Source organism: Clarias gariepinus, chromosome 8 (assembly GCF_024256425.1).
Source record: "Clarias gariepinus isolate MV-2021 ecotype Netherlands chromosome 8, CGAR_prim_01v2, whole genome shotgun sequence".
Classification (NCBI taxonomy): Eukaryota; Metazoa; Chordata; class Actinopteri; order Siluriformes; family Clariidae; genus Clarias; species Clarias gariepinus.
In genome coordinates this window covers 19,057,997-19,080,552 of record NC_071107.1, presented here as the reverse complement: position 1 = coordinate 19,080,552, position 22,556 = coordinate 19,057,997, and the positions used below count along the sequence as shown (strand labels likewise).

Genomic DNA, 22,556 nt, shown 5'->3' with positions numbered 1-22,556 from the left:
CAGCTGTAATTACTGTTTAATCAAACACAAATCTTACCCTTTTTGCTGCTCAATTTAAAAAATAGCAAAATTATGACAATGTTAGCATGTAATATATTGTGTAATTTTTTACAGTACAAAATAAATCTATTTTGCAGGTAGATATGATATGATTATAATATGATATCATTAAATAAATGGGTAAATAAGTTCAACACCAACTGTTATACAGTGGTGTGAAAAACTATTTGCCCCCTTCCTGATTTCTTATTCTTTTGCATGTTTGTCACACAAAATGTTTCTGATCATCAAACACATTTAACTATGAGTCAAAGATAACACAAGTAAACACAAAATGAGGTTTATAAATGATGTTTTTTTATTATTTAGGGAGAAAAAAAATCCAAACCTACATGGCCCTGTGTGAAAAAGTAATTGCCCCCTGAACCTAATAACTGGTTGGGCCACCCTTAGCAGCAATAACTGCAATCAAGCGTTTGCAACGAGTCTTTTACAGCGCTCTGGAGGAATTTTGGCCCCCTCATCTTTGCAGAATTGTTGTAATTCAGCTTTATTTGAGGGTTTTCTAGCATGAACCGCCTTTTTAAGGTCATGCCACAACATCTCAATAGGATTCTGGTCAGGACTTTGACTAGGCCACTCCAAAGTATTCATTTTGTTTTTCTTCAGCTATTCAGAGGTGGATTTGCTGGTGTGTTTTGGTTCATTGTCCTGCTGCAGCACACAAGATCGCTTCAGCTTGAGTTGACAAACAGATGGCCGGACATTTTCCTTCAGAATTTTTTGGTAAACAGTAGAATTCATGGTTCCATCTATCACAGCAAGCCTTCCAGGTCCTGAAGCAGCAAAACAACCCCAGACCATCACACTACCACCACCATATTTTACTGTTGGTATGATGTTCTTTTTCTAAAATGCTGTGTTACTTTTACGCCAGATGTAACGGGACACACACCTTCCAAAAATTTTCCCAAAACTATTTTCCCAAAAGTCTTGGCAATCATTGAGATGTTTTTTAGCAAAATTGAGACGAGCCTTAATGTTCTTTTTGCTTAAAAGGTGTGGCAGTAATCAGGCCTGGGGATGACTACAGAAATTGAACTCAGGTGTAATAAACCACAGTTAAGTTATTTTTTAACAAGGGGGGGGCAATCACTTTTTCACACAGGACCATGTAGATTCGAAGTTTTTTTTTCTCCCTTAATAACGTAAACCTTTATTTAAAAACTGCATTTTGTGTTCAATTATGTTATCTTTGACTAATAGTTAACGGTTTTTGATGAGCAGAAACATTTAAGTGTGACAAACATGCAAAAGAATAAGAAATCAGGAAGGGGGCAAATAGTTTTTCACACCACTGTATATACAATGTTAAATTCTCAGGTACTATACCTTCTTCTGCATTCCATCCATCCATCCATCCACCCATCTAGGAACCTCTGTAATCCAACAAAGGACCGTGAAGGCCAATGGTGACCATTGTATTTATTCCCATTTTTATGCGTGGTACAGTAGATTCTACATCAACATTGACATGCAAATTTAAATACTGCAGTACTGGCAATTTGGGAATGCCAATTAGTCTAATCTGCATGTTTTTTGGACTGTGGAAGAAAACCGGAGAAATTTTTTCCAAAAATTGGATCCGGGATATGAAGGTTTTCCGCACTGGGAAAGCATTGAACATTTTTTATAAATTAAACAATCAACCATTGGTGGTATGTTATTGTGAAAAGATCTCCAGCATAGAGTTGTGCACAGGTCAAAAGATGGATACAAAAAAAATCTAAGTCTTTATTACTGCCAAAAAGCAAAGTAAACTATTATTTAAAAGTATATTTGGTACAACACAGACCTCTCTGAATCATGACGTCACTCCAAACTGGATGAAAGAGCCAAAAGGTCAACTGGTCACGAAGGATACCAAAAGGCCTACAGCAACTCTAAAGCAGAATTTCCCACAAATCTGGCTCATATGGAAGTGTTGTAGAAAAAAAAAATGCCTGAGCGATTGACTTCTGAGGCCACATGCAATGGTCTGATCAGACCATATTATTTCCACAACACCAAACAATATGTCAATGCAATACAGCTCACAAATACAAATAACAGCATTATTACAGTAAAGCATAGCAGGTGGTAATGTCACTGGGGTATTTCTCTGCAGCAGGGACTTAAGCACTTGTCTGGATAAAAGGAAAAAGGATGGATCCTTGCGGAAAATCTGCTGCTCTTTGCAAGTTGTTAATGGGAAGAGGGTTTACCTTCCAACATGACAGTGACCCAAAGCACACAGAAAAACTGACCACACAGTGGTTAAAGGAGAGAAGGTGAATATCCTTGCATGGTCTAGTCAGAGACCAGACTTAAACCCCACTGAAAATCTGTGGAATGACTTAAAGACTGCAGTCCACAAATGGTCACTATAAAATGTAACTCAACTTGAGCAGGTCTGCAAAGAAAATTGGGCAAATATTGTGAAGTCTAGATTGTTGGCATCAGATAGCTGATATGAGTATTTAATAAACTGTTGATACCCTTTTGATTTCACAAACAATAGTCTCTAGAGTTTACACAAAATGGTGAAATCATTGAGTGACAGTTCTGTGGATGGAAAACCTTGTTGTTAAGGTCAAAGGAACACAGCCAGACTGGTTTTAAGCTGCTATGAAAGACACAGTAACTTGTATAATTACAGCCATATTGAACAGACAAGCATCTCAGTATGCAATAAACTTTTAACCTATGATTCTGCTGTTTTTAGCTTATCCACCTCAATGCTTGTTGTATTTCTTGCTTTGCTTTTATGCTCAACTGTACATCTACTGTAGCCACTTACTGATATTTTCAGCTATAACTTGGTCTTTGGGGTTCTTTGGAGACTTTTTAATATTTTGTGTGTTTGTCTGATACAGATTCAATGGTGATAACTGAATGTGTGTCTGTTTGTGCCCTGTGGTGGGTTGGTGTTCCATCCTGGGTGTACCCCACCTTGTGCCCAGGGTTTCCTGGAAAAGGATCCAGACATTTAGGCATTTGGCATTTGGCAGATTTATCCAGACACCCCTGTGACCACAGGAAAAGTGGTATAGCTGGTAGATGGATAAAGTGAGCATATTGCAAAGAATTTCTCATTATGTATGTAACACAATACATTTCTGTTTCATATGAACTTCTGTGGAAACTCAGAATGAGCAGGTGGGCAAAAGTATTTGTCAGATATTTATGCGCTATGCGTATTCCATATTTTCCATATTCATTGTGTGTCAGGTGCTGCTTGAGGCACATTCGGTACCCTTCCTGAACTGTATACGCCTGCCAAACACCAGAGAAAGAACGCTTATCACCAACAGAATTCGAATGAGATGTAATATGACTTTATCTATACTGAACAAGTGTTTAAAATTATTATAAGTCAGAGCATGTCAAAGAGCATGCACTGTAGCATGCCCCAAACCCTTACAATATTTATTAGTGTGAAATCCTTTCATTTTTTTCAACCTCTCCTTCTCTTTCTTTCTACTTAGGCAGGAGGCTCATGGCTATATGTTTGGATTCAGATCTTGTCATGTCTAAGACAGAGTAGTTTTAGTAACCAGCTGGAACTCTAGCTGGGCAGTGAGCCATTTAGTCTTTTATGTTTGTGTTATATGTTTGCTTCAGATGGAAACAGTTAAAAGAAATGCATGGCATAATTATTTTACACACAGTACGAGGTAAGATGCAATTATAAATCACCTTTGGTGTAATTTGTGTGTGTCTGGGTTCAGTAAAACAAAGAAAACAGTTTAGTGCATGCTATGTCCATATCATGCTCTGCTCTCACAGAAAAACACACAGCTCCACAATTCTATTAAACAAAAAGGGGCATGTAAGTGTGTGTGTGTGTGTGTGTGTGTAAGAGAAAGATGTAATTAGAGAATGTGTTGAAAGTAGGATTATTTTCAAGCACCTGCCACTTTTCTGGATTAGACAGAGGCAATTCCAGCCCTTGCCCACTCAGACCACTCTGCAGCTGCTGCTGCCCCATTTCTCAAAGCATGTGTGCATCCTCTGTTCCCTTACATCTGATGGATTAAGACCTGCCTAAAAAAAAAAAAACATCTCCATTGCCTTCATGAGCATTTCTGTTCTTTGCCTCTGTTGATGTTTACCCTTACTATTTATTCATGTCTGCTCTATAAAGTATAATACGCTCTGGACATTACACCATGATGCTTGTTCACGCTAACTTATATTTACATACAGTATATATTTTATTTCTGCCATAATTGTATTTAAAACTAGAGACTTACCCTATATGACTATGGATAAGGGCGGATTTCTGCACCAGATCAGATAATGTTACTGTACTATAGATAATAGTTGGGATATGTTTGTTTATTTATTTATTGGTTTATAAATGTATGTAAGTTTGCTGTAATATTGTTTCGGATAAATAGACTAGTCCTAATTAGATGTAGCTCTTTTCTAAAAAGTGGTTTAATTTAGCCCGCTCTTGGCACGTTTTTTGTTAGATTTAGATGAAATGGATGAGCTGTTAAAAGCTTCACTTCCTTTGTCTGACTCCCTCATCACTCTCTACATCTACCCTCCATTTGAGCTGCTTCTCCAAATTAAAACTGTCTTCCACAACAAATGGCAAAATCTGCCTCACAAACAGCACTAAATCCACAAGACACATTTCCACAGGTCATATTATTAATACATGGACACAATATGTACAGTACAATTTGCACAATTTTTCACACTAGGCATTTGATTAATACACATTTTAAGCATTAATACCCACTTGAAGCTGTTAGGCAGTCTCCATCCATCGTGTTTATTGTACTCGTGACAGAGGCTTTCAAAAGAGAAATTGTTAGCAAGTGCACAGGGATGGTTCAGGCACGGAGTAAATATGCTTTATCACACTGAGTGATTAAAATTGATTTTTGATCCAAGTTGCTTTTGCTTCATCATCGAGAGCTGATTTCATTAATCACTCGTGACAACTGAAACATATCCATTTTTATTGCGGCAGCACGGTGAGGTAATGAAGAGAGAAAAAAAAGTGAAAATTTTATATGAGAATCTTAAACATCTTAAATTCAGTACAAGAATATAACCCATTCTTAAGCAACACACACACAGCTATTATTCAAAGCTTAGCTAAAGGACAGAGTGCCAGCGTTTCACTGTGAAATATAAGCACATAGTCTGCCCAGTGATTCAGAGTGCTGCAGAGTAAATAGCTGGAGGTCGAGCTGTTTGCCTCAACAAAACTGCTAAGCCTTAAAATCTGATTATTTACAGTTATTAAATTTCTAAACACTTAAGCCTACACATCTAGTACAATAAACGGTTCTTTGGTTTGTTTTTCAGAGTTAAACCATTTCTCAGGTGTAGCTTATACTGTGTGGAAGAATGCCAGTGTGTGTTAACGAGAAGGCTTTAGGCATCAAACTGTTGCTGGTTTATCATTTAAAGTTATCATTACTTTTATAACATGTAAGTTTTACCACTACCTCTTAAACTTTCCAAACTATCACAACGAGTACATTATTATTATTTTTATTAGTAGTAGTAGTAGTAGTATTAAAAAAAATTTGGTCATGGAAACAACTGAAAACAACAATAAAAACATGTGATCATGTGTGTCTGTGCTGTTTCTTTGCCAATACATTTTTTGCTCAGTCATGTTTGTATAGTTGGTGATCATGAAATCAACTTTAGCTCATCATGTTGCCTATGTTGTGCTAAAAAACGGACATGTCACTTTATGCTGCACAATCCTGAGCCCTATTATATATTTATTAAAACAAAAAATGGCTAGTTTTAAGGACTATGAGCAAAAATATATTTATGCTATTTTGTGAGTCCACTTATCCCGAGTGAAAATGAAAGGTACATTTTACATTTATGTACTGTAACTTGGCAGTGGAGGGATAAGGGCAGCGTATAAGGGCGCTGCATTGAAAGCGTTGGGATTCACAGCCTTCCAGTCAGTAAGCCAATGCCCTTACCACTAAGCTACAACAGGTTTTTGGGTTGGTTAGTACCTACCAAAAGTGGTCCAAAAAGGATGATATGCTATAATGAAAAGGCATCAAAACATAGGGCATCGCATGTTGTTGTGTATGAGTGCCCATGCTGACACTTACAATAAGGCACACGAATATCGGAACAGGGCCACGCAGCAATGGAAGAAGGTCTGACAAATCATGTTGATTTTTACATCACGTTGGCAGCTCAATGTGTGTGTTACTGTTCCGGGGAAGAGATGGCACAAGGATGCACTATGGGAGGAAGGCAGGCCAGTAGAAGCAATGTGATGCTCTTGGAATCCGTGTGTCCTGATTTCATATCTATGTTTTTATTAATACTATTATTACTTTGATGTGTACTACCTACAGTACCCAAACACTGTTGATGACCAAGTACACACCTATCAATGGTTTTCCATAATTGCAATGACCCTTTATAATGTAACATATAAGGAGTGTCTGTATGCATGTGCTTGTGTGTTTGAGATACTGTATTTGCCAACCTTGAGACCTGGGAAATTCAGAACCAAAGTGGTTAAGCTTCAAAGAAATGCGCCTCATTCTGGAGACTTTATAAGAATAAAACAACAAGATAATTATTAGACTGCAACAGCATTTTAAAATGACATACTTTTAGTTTAACCTTAAATTCTCAGTTAATACAAGATAATTTGCCTTTTTAAGTAAGAACTTAAAGAATGCAAATGCAAAACATAATGGGTCAGGGTAAAATGCTGTCATTCATTACCTTTTACTATTTGTGCTGCTTCTATTTATTTGTTGATTTCATCAGTATAAGGGTTATTATTTTTGGAAACTACAATACATTTGTCTTAGCATATAAGACAACATCAGTTCCTTTCCTCCCTAGCAGACCTACAGTATGTGTCTAATGGCCAGCTGTCACCTTCTTATGTTTGGCAGGATGTATATGGAGGTACTTATCCATCCATTGTTCGTGCTCGATGGAAAAATCCACCTGGGGGATTTTGCAAAAAAACCTTTGCTTTAAAAACTTTGTGAAAAATGGGAACTCGTATTTCCATGACTTCCTAAATTTCAATGAGTATTTCTTCTTCTTTCTGAGTGGGAGGAGGAGGTACAAACCATGCATGTCAATGAGGTGTAGCTGTATTGTGGTCCGGCTGGGTGGAAACAATACTCTTGTGATGCGGTACCAGAAACAGGAAATGTAAAATTTTGTCATAAATCCGAAGAAACGTGGGAGAATTGTAACCGTGGGAGGAAATCGGGGGAGGGTAGTGAAAAACAGTCGTCTAGGAAAATCGGGAGGGTAAGCAAGTATGGTGTGAGACAAGGAAAGGAGGAGTTATGGGGTTGCTTTGTCTTTGAAGAAAACTTCAGCAAGACATAGGGCGAAAGGCCATGATCAGTAACTTAAGTGTATGAGTGTGTTGAGAGCACGTTCACACCTAGTTATTAGTGTGAAAAGGTTTATTTGAAGCCTTGAGTACTGTACATGCTGAAGTGTGTGTGTGTGTGTGTGTGTGTGTGTGTGTGTGTGTGTGTGTGTGTGCGTGTGTGTGTGTGTGTGTGCTTGTGTGTGTGTGTGTGGTGTGTGATCTGGAAAGCTCATCAGGTCCTGTAATGTGTTAATGCACTACAGTGCCAAGTGTAAGGGTGGTTTTACGATTTGATTTCTTTACACATCTCCAGCCACACAGAATTCAGTTCAGAGAGTACAGTCCCTCTTTTGTAGTAGCCTGACTGACTAGCAGTCCCAACCTTGTGTATACTTCTCTCGGAGATCAAACACAATTAAGCTCAATCATCCTGCTGTTCCAGCCTGAGTAGATCTAGACTGGCGTAGGTGTATACTTTGAGGGCTCCACTGTGGCCGCTATTCGTTTGTTCTTCCTCCATCATTCTGAATGCGGTTAATGGTGTGAGTCATGAAAGGCCGCAGCACGCATACCACGACCCTCACTTAGTTGCTCCATGAGAGCATACATCAGTCCCTCTGCGTCAAGCCACATAGCTGCTTTTGTGTTCAACACACACTGTCTATAGCTTTGTTTCAGCCTGCAATGAGGGATTTCAGGCCAGGCATAATTGCGGGGATGAATGCGAATTGGAGCTGGAGGTAGAATATCAAATCCGTCTCTGTGGGAGAAAGATATTCTCTAACATCAATAAGTATAGCTAAAATGTTAGGGAAGAATGAGTTGGTGTGTGTGGGGGGGATGTGGTGGGGTGGGGGGTGGGGAAGGTACACTGACAGAATATTGTTCTGCAGTCAGAGTGCTCCTGTTGATAGTTTTGTACTGTGTGAAAGGAGAGGTGGTGGGAAGTTGAGGGGTGGCCGGGTGTTTATAGCTTATTGTGTAAGGAAGGGTATTGTTGCATGGGCACAGTGAGAACAGTGGGAGAACATTATTTTGCAGTGTAAAGGTTAGAAAAATGATGAAGAATAAGTATCCCAGGAGAGCAATGAAGTGTAGTGATGTGATGTACTGTCTATCTTGCTAACAGTTTTTGACCCATATATTCTCACAAGATGAACGTTACACACTTATAAGTAGATGCTCATTATTGTACTGTAGTACTTTGGATATAATTAAGTTTACCACCTCTCTGTTCTCTCCTTTATTTGCTTGTTTTTTTTGTTTGTTTTTTATAATACAAATATCTTGACTGTTCTAGTAGCAGTATGAAAATGACCTGTCGAAGTTGGGCTCCAAACAATTTTGCACAAAGATGTCAACTGCTTTGAAAATCAGTTTGCAAACCTAAATTTAAGAAAACCCAATAACAAAATCAGCATGAAAATTTGTCAACTGCAGATTTTAAGGGCAAAAACCAGCATTTGTAAAAATGATTTTTTTTTTTAAATCTCCTTGCGAATATTTAAACACAGATAATTTAGATAATTAACATATTTCGTATAAAAAGACACAGATTATCTGAAATAGTATAATAAGCTGCTTGTAACTACATGTATTAGAATTTCATTGTTTTGCACATTCAGCCTTAGCTATTAGACGTGCCCTTAATAATAACACAACCCAAATAGGAGCCCTTCTGGAGAGAATCTCACAAAATGCCACCTTTGACTTTTACCAGTGTCACTGATGAAACTAAAACTAAAAATTAATGTTATAAACAAATTAGATCAATTAAATAAACTTTTTTTTTTTTTTTGCTCACATACACCATCAGCATATTCGGGAGGAAAAAAAATCTGCGTACAGGGGAAAAGCACCTCATTCTCAATTTACGCTACATTGGTCATTATACTGATGATTTGGGGATAACTTTAGAGCTTGGGTTCCAGGGGCTAAAGATTGATGGCATCATAAATTTCACTTATGAATGGCAAGTAGCAGAATATTTAAGTCTTTAACCTGATACCCTCTGAGAGGAGATTAGGATGTACAGTAGATTGAATGTAGATTTTATTTTTTTGGCAGGTTAATGATATCCAAGTAACACATTGCAAGAACACAAAATAAGTGGTTTGAAATAGTCATATCAGTCTCTGGATGAATCTACAACTCTATTGTATAAAGGAGTTTAAATATTCTGCATGGAGGAATTGTCTGAGACTCATCTACAACTTTGAAAAAAAAAAGTTACATCGCATGCAAGAAATACTTTGAAAAAATATATAGTACTGTACAAAAGGCAGGTGCTGTAAGGTAACAATACAGTACTTACAAAAATAATAGTGTTAATAACTTATTTTTTATCATATGATAAAATGAAAAGTAAATGAAATGAAGACAAAAGCATATCAAATCAGTATTTGGCATGACCAATCCTTGCTTGCAAAACCAGAAGTGCCATCAGTTTTTCTAGGTACACTTGTACCTAGTTTTTAAATGAGCCGGACAACTTGTTGTTCCAGACATCTTGGAGAACTAAACAAATCTTCTGTGGATGTAGGCTGCCACAAATCCTTCTGTCTCTTCATGTAATCGCAGGCAGACTTAATGATGAGATCAGGGCTCTGTGGGTGCCAAACCATCATTTCCAGGACTCCTTGCTCTTCTCTACACTAAAGATAGTTCTTAATGACATTGGCTGTATATTTGGGTTCATTGTCCTGTTGAAGAATAAATTTGCAGCCAACCAGACGTCTCTGATGGTTTGCATGACATTGCATGGTGGGTAAGTACCTGCCTGTATTTCTCAGCATTAAGGACACAATTAATTCTGACCCATCTTTAACTACATTTGCAGAAATGCAGCCCCAAACTTGTAAGGTACCTCCACTATGCCTTATTGTTGCTTGCAGAGACTCGTTATGGTACCGCTCTTCAGCCCTTCGGCAAACAACCTGCCTCCTGCTACAGCTATATATTTAATATTTTGACTAATATTTTGGCTGTCAGGTCACTAATATTTTTTGCTGACAGCACTGCTGAACATCTTCCATTGCCAAAGTGAAATAGGCATTATACATGTTTCATCTACTGCATTAAGTTTCCTTAACTGCGAGTATGCTCCTTAACATTACCTGTTTCTCTGAAGTTCTTCAAATTATCTTGAATAGTACATCTTGAAACCCCAGCCTATCTGTATCTCGTTGCTGTGCTCAGTCTTTCCATGGTGTATGACCCGTGATATGAAATTATCTTCCACAGCCTCTCCTTAGTGGGAGAGTTTGGCTGTTCCAAGAGAGTTTGGCACCAGACTCTGATCCTACAAAATCCCTGTAAAAATGTAAGAATTATGCTGTTTTAAACATAAAGGTTCGTAACGAGAAATATTGATTGGATTAAATTTTTCTTGTTTGCTCACTTTTTATTTTGTATATTGATAAAAGTAACCTGTACTGTACATATAATAAAACTGTAAAGTTAGCATGTACATTGGCTGTACAAAAAAAATGTGGAAGATGTAAGATGAGTAAGAGAAAACATCAAGATCAAGTTTGTCTGCTAGTCTGTTTGTTTATGCATTTCTCACTCACTCACTCACTCACTCACTCACTCACTCATTGTCTATACTGCTTTATACTGCGGGGACCTGGAGCCTATCCCAGGAGGCTCAGGGCACGAGGCGGGGTACACCCTGGACAGGGTGTCAATCCATCGCAGTGCATTCTTTATGCATGCATCACATAAAAATTATTGAACGAATTAAATAGGGTTTTCACAGGTGTATTTGTCTGAGCTTGGGGTAACATTTAGGGCTTGCTTCATCACAAGATCCGCTATTTTGTAATTTAAATGGAACACCCTTATAAAAAAAACACCCTTATATCATAAAAATCCCTTGAAAAAAAAAATCCCTTGAAAAAAATCAGTAGTTCTGTTAAAATTCAACAGACGGCGCTGTACATTTTTCAAAATTGTACAAAAGTTACGGGTACATCTAGTATATAATAACATATAGAGAGATACCACTATACCAATCAAGAGATGTACAAGACATAACACATGTATTGTTTTCACAAAGCTGTTGCATTCGCAATGTCCTGTTCTTCAATCAGGATTACTAAACTTTATGGACCGCTCCTGTTTATGTCTTCAGTCGATTGTCTATGACTCACTCCAAAGCACAAGTCAAATCAAAGTTTGCTGTATAGATTATTTGATTAAAATTTAAACTCAGCTAAAATATTATTGATACTAAATTGCATATTTACAAATCACAAACACAGCTGCAGGCTGATTTATCCTTAGTGACAAAACAATGGCAGGTGAAGTTATAGCTTCTTGCAAAATTGTACAAAATAAAAAAATATTATAATTATAGGGACACATTTGAAGTGTCATGCACTTACATGTAAGACACTTGATATGTTAACACAACTTTACATGACTCTGTGTTTGCAAAGAACTTTGCAATCCTGCAGAGGATGTTTTGTAAATAAAGTTACATTGTGCAAATAAGTATTAATTTACCATATGTATGGAGACTTTTGCGACATCCTGCATATTATTAAAATCAGACTTTGTGAATGTGTGGCTGATTAGCAGCACCAGTATTATTATTCATTTTCTAAGCAAGCAATTACCATTGTTTTCCATGTACACCCTTACCATTGTGCAGTTGTGCAACAAAGATGATAATCAACTTTAATGCACTTCAAATGTCAAGGTTAATATATTATAGTGATCACACTGTGAAGGCCATAACAGTTTGCCTCTCTCTTTCTCTCTCTCTCTCTCTCTAATTCTTAGGCACGGTTCTGGTGGAGAACATGCAGATTAACGGTCGAGCACAGGACCCAGGCCGGACAATATCTCTTAATTTACTGGGAAACTATGACTACTGGGTTATACTAGACCCTATCCTCCAGAGGCTTTACCTCAACAGCACAGGAAGAGTACTGGATCGAGATGTAAGTAAACTCTCAAACACTCACTCATCACAAAAATGAGCAAAAAACAAGGTAATGAAGTCTGTTTAGGAAATATACACCAAAAACGACATGTCTTTATGACTACACAAAACTTAACTGAGGTGTCACGCTAAATTCACTTGATTTACATAATTTAAGATATTTTAAAAAGTTTTAAAAGTGGTTTTATATTAAATTCTGTTAGGCTACATGTGCAGTACACAAAGCAGTTTTCCTCATGGGGATGTCATCACAGAGTCAAGACAATCACATATATTCATTTCTGTCTCCCTCTCTTTCAGCCCCCTGGATACATTACCACTATAGTGGTTCAAGTTCAGTGCACTAATCAGCTGGTGGGCACTGTAATCCTGCATGAGGTACGCATCGTGGTGCGCGACAGGAACGACAACATGCCGCAGTTCCAGCAGCCTCGCTATTATGTTGCAGTCAACGAGGTGAAGTTACTGTTTTAAGATCTTTCTTTAATGCAGCCTTTAATGACATATTAGATATATTGTATATGACAGGGCCAAAAGTTTGTAAAGGCTTGATCTTCTTATATGCTTTTTGAACGTCCCATTAGAGGTTTAGACTTCTATTTGGGACTGGATTCTGGAGGGAAGCTGTGGGTATTCACCAATTCAGCCATAAGAGTATTAGTAAGGTCCTGCACTGATATCATTATTTCAGTACATCCCAAAAGTGTTCAATGGGTTTGAGATCAGGTATTTTTAATGCTGCAGCAGAAACACACATCCTATATGACAGTCTGCTTACAACTTTGTGGCAGCATTTTGGGGAGGTTAGATGTACTGTATTAATGTGATGATCAGGTGTCCACAAGCCTTTGCTCATACTGTACTGTATAGTGCAGCATTGGGACTACATGGAAAGCATGGTCTTTAAAATTGCTTTCAACTTACTACTTGTGGTGAAAGTTTATCGAAACGAAAAATATCTCTCACAGCAATATCACACTGTTTATTTTCATTTCAAGTAATACACCCTCTCTTTGGTGGAGAGTACTGCCTGCATAAAAAAAAATCATAGAAGGCAATAGGTAGGTGGCATGGTGGTGTAGTGGTTAGCACTGTCGCCTTGCACCTCCAGGGTCTGGGTTCGATTCTCGGCCAGGTTTGTTTCTCGTCTCAGTGTGCATGGAAAACGCATTTTCTCCCCATGCTTGTGGGGTTTCCTCCCACAGTTCAAAGACTGTAGTGTGCCCTGTGATGGATTGCCACCCCGCCATGTGCTGTAAGTCTCGTGGGATAGGCTCCAGGACCCCCTGCGACCCTGAATACAGGATAAATATAGTATGCGTTCCATAAAGGCATTTATGTGTCAAAACATGGCTTTCTATATATGATAATTCAGAGACTTTATAACTACCTGCCAATCATTTAAATGGTAATGGACTTGATTGACAGGATTTCTTAAACTTTAACATATCGGGACCAGTAAGTCAAACAGACTTGCAGAGTTACAGTACTGGTCCGGCCCTCTAATAAATAACAGTTTTACACAGCTAGTATTGCTTGCCACTTCTTCTTTTTAGATTTAAAATATTGAAAATGATTTGTAAGGATGAAGTTTTGTTGTTATTTGTGTTTATGTAAGAAATGGGTTTGTTAATTTGAATTTCTCGCTAGCTAGTTCTCGCTAACTTTCTCAGCAAAATGTAGCTGATGTCACTGCTGATGATGTCAGCCTGCATTCGGGAAAGTTTTTTGATGCTCTAATGTGCAATAAAAGAGAGCAGGAGGCAGACCCATGCTTGAAACTGATATAATTTGGAGGTCTTGGAACAGTAAAAAGGATTAGATGACTAGTAGTTCCAGTCAGAGTGTATATATTTATCTTGGCTTGGACAGCGGAAGTTAAACATGGCCTCTCCAATCTCCCTGCCCTATCTTTAGTCTCAGTGCATCTAGTCATTTTCTCTGTCCCTTTTTAATTTTATTAAAGCTCACTTTCAATAAGCAGCATGCAATGCAGTATACGATGATTTAATATTAATGTTTAATACCTCTGCATGACTAATGTGGCTGTGCATCAGGCTGTTTCATTTTTAGACGAAGGGTCTTTGTAGACAGGACAAATACAGCTCAGTACCAATGACTGGCTCTGGCAATACTAGAGAAACCTGGCTGCTTATCTTAATTATTGTGATTGATATAATCCTGGTATGCATTGTTAATTGGCGATAGAAGGCGTTTGATAGAGACTGGTATTACAGTAATCCAGTCTACTCACATTTTTCTTTTGTCCATCAGATCTGAAATTGTCTCCATTTTTGGCTCCAAAAATGGATTTAAACAGATGGCTCATGAAATGACTCAGTGTTAGACTGTGATAGACCTGTTTTGCATTTGTTTCCCCTGCTTTAAAATCTCTAATTGACAGGTCACTTAATCAGCTGTTCAACAAGCCTGACTCAATCTTAATATGGTCAACTGGGGCCTTAAAAGGGACCAATTATAAAAAAAAATGTATGATCATCGTTTTTGTACAAGTCAAAACATGTGGAAAAACATCCCCTCCCTTTTGTCTTCTATAAATTTGCATATCTTTTCATTATGACCCAGCTCTTGTCTGTTACTTGTGACGTTTATGATATTCTTGAGGGGACAAAAGGTGGCAAGGATGGCTCCCCTGTCTCCTGAAACAGACACAAAAAGACAGCACAGATATGTGTTTTGAATTAGACCATTGGAAGAGCTACAGCAATCTGTTTTAAACTTTACATTTATGTGGTGTTTTATTAATAACAACTCTATTTTTATAGAGTTTTTAATAATAACTCTATATTTGTGAAGATAAGAGTGATGATATCCTCAATTTGAATGTGTTTAGTGTTAAAAAAATTTAATTAAAAAAATGGAGCTACATCTTCAGTCCATCTGTTACTAAAGATCTACTGTAAAGGTGGGTAGGTTGCCATCTTACTGCCAAAGGCTAACCTAGTCTTTTTTACACATGAAAAAAATAGAATACTTTAATAAATACTACGGTGTTTTTAAACATTACAATAGTTAAAATTACTTCAATACTCTGTACAGTAAATGTAGTATTTTGTCCTTTTTCTACTTGCATGTTGGAAAATCCTCGAAATGGGTAGAAAATACCTTATAAACATGAATAGAATAGGTTAATTTTCCCCAGACCTTTCCAGTATCTGCATTCTGCAAAAGGGTATTTGAGCACACTTTGGAGACCTTAAATACTTATATTACTAAGAAAGTATAATATGGGAGCTAAAATATGCGGAGCCAGTTAGTTGAAAATCGTGTGACCGTGTTAGAAGCCGCACACACGTTAAGAAAAAAAAAGATTGCTATAAGGAACCAGCTGCATTTAGTTAATCACTAAACATTTTTAAAGGTTTAAAATCATAATGAAATCAGGGGGAAATGTAATATCGAATTGGGATATTTATAAAATCGCAGCACTTCAGTATATAGGTGTAAGTTGTGCCTGGAGTGTATTTGTACTTGTAGATGTGCTGTCGTGTTTTGATAATTGCATAAGGCAGTGCACCTCCAACTTTCCTGAATTGCAAGACATTCTCATAATTGAGAGTAGGTGCTGAGCACGAAATTGGTCCATTGCTGCAGCATTTGTGTGACTATGTGTGTGTGTGTGTGTGTGTGTGTGTGTGTGTAAATACATAAGCTTCAATGAAAGAATTAAACACATCTCTGCCTCCTTCCTTATTTTAGAAAGCAGTGGAGTCCAACCAGGAGGGCCTGTAGGACTCAGTATGTGCATAGCTTACAGAGAAGCCAAATTTTTACCACTAACGATTATCAATCTTGTGATTAGTCTGATTATACACACAGAGCCAAGTGGACATGCACTGCACAGACAGTGTGGCAATACCGAACTCTATAATGCAGTCTGCAGAATATTAGATACTAACTGATAGTGATTTTTCAGTCTGCTTTGTCATTTAGTGGTTTAAAATAATTATGCTCTTGATCTTATTCCAAATCTTTGGATGCACTAAAGTAGTTGTAACATAATTTGACCACAACAAGATCTACATACTGTATACTAACTGGCAGCTATGCATTTACACTTTTAAAAAAGGGTGTCTCAAAGGTTCTTTGTTAACTGGAATGGTCAGATATAGAACTGTGATTATTCAAAAAATGTGCTTAAAATGTGCTTAAAACATTCTTTAAAATCCAGAACTACAGTAGTTTGGTAATTCTGCCAATCAAATTAAATGACAGTTATCCCAACAAGGTCAGTTATTTTATTCTCTGTTGTAGCCACACTGTAATAATAAACTAATTATAGGATTTTTTTTCCCATCTATAACAATCCTGGCTAAAGGTGTCACCCAAAAAGATCACTTTGTCACTTAGTCACTAACACTAAGAACATATGGCATTACAAGATGCCTAATTTTATCCTTGAATGATTTTTTTGTATATATTAACCAGTGTTTTCTATTCAAAATAAGAATGCTGTTTAATTGCTCTCAGCAATTTAAAAATAGTTTTAAAGAAGTCAATTTATAATAAATAATTAATATTTTTATATTTTGCCATATTTTTCATATTTATAGTTATACTGCAGTTCCAAAATGCCAACACAAAATGGAAGCAGAAAAAACACAAAGTTAAACAGCATTTACAATACTCATATATCAAGACAAAACAAAACAAAAAATACTGTAGGACACATATAAATATGAACATACACAACATTTCTAGTCCTTTTTCTTTGGGAAGAAAATAATTCTCCTATGGGGTTTAGGAATTGCAAATAAGATAAAAGCAAATCATCCTTAGACATACCTTAGACCACTTTAAGTGAAAAATACAAGTGTTTTGGAGTACAAGTTTTGGAATATACAAAAAGTCCAAGCAGCCTTACTCAGTACTATTGTCCCCTTGCATAAGTGCAAACCATATCTTCTGTTTTTGCTTGAATGTTTACACATATAAGGCACTGTTGAGCCTGGCATGATTTGGCAGCACTCAAGTAAACCGTTTTCATTAATAGATTATGATTTTTTCACATGATCAATTAGCCCTAATCTTACCAGATACAAATACAGTGAGGTCAATAAGTATTTGATCACCCTGTGATTTTGCAAGTTCTCTTATTTAGAAATCATGGAGGGGTCTAAAATTTTTAAAATGTCAGAAATTAGAAATCTGGCTGATAAGCAAGTGATCAAATACTTATTTGACACATTAATTCACAAATAAATTGTTAAAAAAATCATACAATGTGATTTCCGGATTTTTCTTTTTAGATTCTGTCTCTCACAGTGGAAATGCCCCTATGCTGATCAAATACTTATTGACCTCACTGTATTCTTGATGATTTTCCCACTTCTCTACGCCCATCTTTTGCTCGCTCGCTCCTTGTCACTCTAGTGCCCAACCCCCTTTGGATGGGTTTATGATTTGAAACCATCCAAAGATGTCATCCTGTGTACGGTTGGTAATAAAGGTACAAACAAAAAACATCTGGGTAGGTCCAGGTAAAAGAGGGATTAGATGTATATATTCTTTCTATTTGTAGATTTTTCAATATAATATTACTATTGGTGATGTAATCAATTTGTTGTCTAAATTATTTTTGTTATAATCATGTGGATTAACAGTATGCCATATTTTTATATTTTGCCATATTTTCACATTTATCGTTTATACTGCATTTGCAAAATGGCAACACAAAATGAAAGCAAAAAAATAAAACACAAAAGTATTTGTCTTATGTCATTTTTGTTGGGGGTTTATGGTGTGTGAATAAGTAAGCAAATGAGAAAAATAAATGAATTATGTTGTCACTAAATGCATTTTGTGTCAAAGCAATGAAAGAAAATTGCCCACATACAATGCTGTTGTGCTGTTTAAAATGTTTTTAAAAAGTAAACTCAGTATCAAAAATGCTTTTTAGCAAATATAAAAATCTGTAATCATCTTACTTAAAAAAAAAAAAAAAAAGAAGCTTGCAACGCTTACTGAATATGTTTACTTTACCCAGTTACACTAATAGCCTTTGCCTAAAAGCCCAGGTGAGACAGAAACACAAGCAAAACTCCCTGAGTGCTTATGTGCAGTTTTACACTAAAGATGTGCTGTGCTAGAGAGAGGAGGGTCCAATGATGCAATAGAAGTGGAGATGTGTTTTATCACTACATTGTTTCATGAAGGTAAAATCACATTATCTAATCAGTTAGCGGCTTTCTGGTTAACTTTATTGTAATTTTTTAAATCTTGTCTTATTATTAATATTAATATATATTAGTTAAGAAGTTTTTGTCGCTCTTTTATATGTTTTGCTGTAGCTTGCAAATGTGACCTGCTATTATTACTGTTGACTGGTATATATATATATATATACTTTTTTAATATTTATTAATTATATATTGTATACCTAAGCTCGCCTTGATATTATCATAATTGTTTTTGGATTTTATTAGAGATGCATGCATCTATCAGCCTAAGACTGGAATTGACCAGTTTTCAGCCTAATAGGCCAAGACCAGCCTCAGCTGTAACCAATTCTATGCTAACTGGGCATGTGTGATGTAATCAAATTGTCTAAATTACAGCAGAAATGCGTTCACTCTGTCATTCAGTCACACAGTGAGTTTAAATCGTGTTTCTGACATCTGTAACCATAAGCTCTTGGAAGAGGTGCACATGTATGTCAATTGAAGCAGTATTATTATCTGTACATTATTTCCACCCCCAATAGTAAATGCATAGCAGTTTCCTTGTTGAATATTCATTTTTACTTAGATTTGATTTGCACAAAAAGTACTGTCCAGTAAGCTGGAGAAAGTCCTGTAACCTTGTGCAGTTTGGAAGAAAATATTATGCATTGTTATTTAATAGTACATGTTTTTACATACATATTATATAAGAATTTTTTTTATTGAAGTTACAAAACTTTTAGTTTTTAAATTCTTTCAATTATATATTTTTGAAAAAAAGAAAAGTGGAATTGGTTTAAATCAGTATTAGCAGTGCATACTTTACAACCAAAAAGAAATCAGTATTGGCCAAGTAAATTGCAAACGGTGCACCTTTATTTTTTATATTTAGTGGGGGAAGCATGTAATTAAATTGACAATGTGCCTAAACGGAAAGTTAAAACAAAAGAATGGTTATGGAACTTACAAGCCACTGAGATGTTTCTTGGTCTATCTTCTTTTTTTTTGTGTTTCTTCTAATTATATAATTTACAGTTTTGTCATGTGTATTCTTTGTATAAAATGTTAACATAAATGTTAATTTTGTGGTACTGGGTGCATTTCATACGGTATATAGTGTTTTAAGCTTAATTTTGTGTTGTCATAATAAAAGCACACAACAGAATTTTGCCTACTTACTGGCAGTTTTGCGCATCTTCAGAAAATAGTATTTTTTTTTTACTTTAGAGAACGTTGTTAACTACATAGACATTGTGTATTTACATTGTGTCAACAAGGATAAATGAAATTGGAAGATTTCAAGAGATCTTTCTTGAATATTTGATTGACAGCAATATACAATACCGTTCAAAAGTTTTAGAGCTCTTGCAAATGTCTTTGTTTTTGTTTAGTTATACATTTTCTACATTCTACAACAATACTGGGGATTTCAAAACTTTAAAATAACACATATGGGATTAGGTAATTACGTAACAACAAGAAAAAAAACAGTTAGTTGTTATTTAAAGAGACAGAGGTCAGCCTTTCTGTAATAGTTCTTGCAAGAACAGTATTGTCAAGTGCATTTGCAAAATCCGTCAAGCACCATAATGAAACTGGCTCTCATGAAGACCATCCCAGGAGGGTGAGACCAAAACCTACCTCTGCCGTAGACGAGAAGTTCATGTAGAGTTATCAGCCTGAAAAACGACCAATAAACAGCACCTCAGATTAGAGGCATTATGAAGTCTTTACAGAGCATAAGTAGCAGACACATCTCACCATTAACTGTTCAAAGGAGATTAATGCATTTTTTGGACGCCTACAGCATTCCTTCACAATGTAGAAAGAAATAAAAATCAGGAACCATCAAGGAGTTAGAAAGTGTTCTAAAACTTATGTATATTATTTTAAATCTCAATATCAAAATCATTTCTTTGTTTCATGACATCTGCATAAAGAAAACTAGTCATAAATATGAAATCAGATTACAAATGTATTAGGTTTAAAATTAATAATGAATGAACAGCGAGTTTTGTCCACTATACTTCAACAAGCTTGCCAATCTTTTGCAGGTCGGGAGAGAAACAATCACATACTGTACACCCACAATGGAGTGTCATATAGTGAGCCATAACTGTAATAGTCGTAAAAAACATGATTCATTAAAAATTAGACTGGTTATACAGTACATATATGTATATCACTTTTAAGATGCTTATATAAATTCTCTTGTATTTTGCTTTTAAATACTTCAACAGTGTTGAATTACTGAATCTGATCAGTCAGGGGATATGATTTTTTTTCCAATGGCTGTAACATGGTGGCTGCTAGTAGGGTAACGAAGTAAATGTGTTGTTGTTGATGCAGGAGTTTTGTATTAGTAGGAAAAAGGAGGTTTACATTTATTTTCTTGGTAAAATGTCATGATGCAACTTGTCTCACAGACATTTTACAGCATTAAGTGTAACTATAAACTTGTAAACACTGTAATAATTGTTTTTTGCAGTATGAGCCAAACAGCATATTGTAGCGTTTTACCCGCCGGAAAGGATGTTGGAGAGACCAGTGAGCTTTATTTCTGTCCAATGCAATGGCTGGGAGTACTTTATTTTGCACACAGCATGTATAGCATGAGCAGCACATTCACACCAGAACCACATCCAATTTAGCCTTAGCTTAAACCGGCGCACATTCCACAGGTCACACACACCTCCACACACCAACAGGGCCGAACCTACTAATCCAAACACCCTTCCCCAACAGGGTGAACACATAAAGAACCCCCGCAAGGCATGAGGGTCGACAGCCGCTGCCCCGCCTACCTATTTGGACTCAAATTGTGCGACACGCCCGTACAGGGATCAGGCAGTCTGCAAACGCGCTCGCTTTGTCCAAGTAATCCAGAGCGTAGCAGCGAAACAGTGGAGCTGGTGTCCACGAGCGCGCATAGTAAGACCATGGGCCAGGGGTAGCTCAGTGGTTAAGGCATTGGACTATGGTTCGGAAGATCCCAGGTTCAAACCCCACAACCACCCAAGTTGCCACTGATGTACCCTTGAGCAAGGCCCTTAACCCTCAACTGCTCAGATGTGTAATGAAATAAAAATGTAAGTCGCTCTGGATAAGAGCGTCTGCCAAATGCCTAAATGTGAATGTAAGTTGCCGTCCAGCACACAGTTGACGTAAATCCCAGCGCAGCTTTGTAAACGTCCCGACCGGAAGTTAACTCCACTTGTTGGGGAACAAGGACGCTTCCTCTTAGCGCCCCCCGGAGCTCTCAGGCCTGAGAACTTTGCAACGGTAGTCTCGAGGTCCCGTGCCTCGGCATCGCGGCAAAACCCCGGAGACTTGCTCGTTGCCTAGCCGCGACGGGTAACCCTGTCCCTGGCTAGGTTCACCTACCGAGCGCCCCTGAGCTGCGGGCGTTCGCTCGGCTCTTTCACCGTGATGTTCCTCCATTGTGGGTTCAGCGCGCTCGGCCTCGCGCAGCGCCTCAGAAAGGGAAGCTAGTGCTGCTAACCTGATGTGCTTGTGGAGCCGCGGCCCAGCTAGCTCCACTTGGGCGAGGAATGCGTAGGGTTTGGCGGCGCCGTTGTAGGAAGGAAGGCGCAGCTGCAGGTCGCTTCGCCGGCTGACGGCGCACGGAGCTGTAGCTTGCTCCAGCGCTTGTGCAGTGTTGGGCTCCGCCCCAAGATCCAGTGCCGCTCCGCTTTGGTCGCCGTGATGTGCTCGCGCTAGCCCCGTCAGGTAGATGCTCTTTCTCCTTTGTTAACTGCTCCACTACTCTGCGGCCTGCTTGGATCTGTTTTAGATCCTAGATAGTACGCTCCAACTCGTGACTCTCCATCCCACTTCTGACACCAATGTAGCATTTTACCGCCGGAAAGGATGTTGGAGAGACGGGTGAGCTTAATTGCTGCCCAATGCAATGGCTGGGAGTACTTTATTTTACACAGCACTTGTATAGCATGAGCAGCACATTCATACGAGAACCACATCCAATTTAGCCTTAGCATAAACCGGAGCACATTCAACAGGCCACACACAC

General features: G+C 37.5%; 1 protein-coding gene across 1 annotated transcript in view; it reads left to right on the top strand.

The window, feature by feature from the left end:
- pcdh15a (protocadherin-related 15a) overlaps nt 1-22,556 on the top strand; it is a 232,779-nt gene that overhangs the window by 74,079 nt on the left and 136,144 nt on the right. The window contains exons 5-6 of the mRNA XM_053502509.1: nt 12,182-12,342; nt 12,645-12,800. Of these exons, the coding sequence (XP_053358484.1) occupies nt 12,182-12,342; nt 12,645-12,800 (317 nt within the window). The remainder of the gene's footprint in view (nt 1-12,181; nt 12,343-12,644; nt 12,801-22,556) is intronic.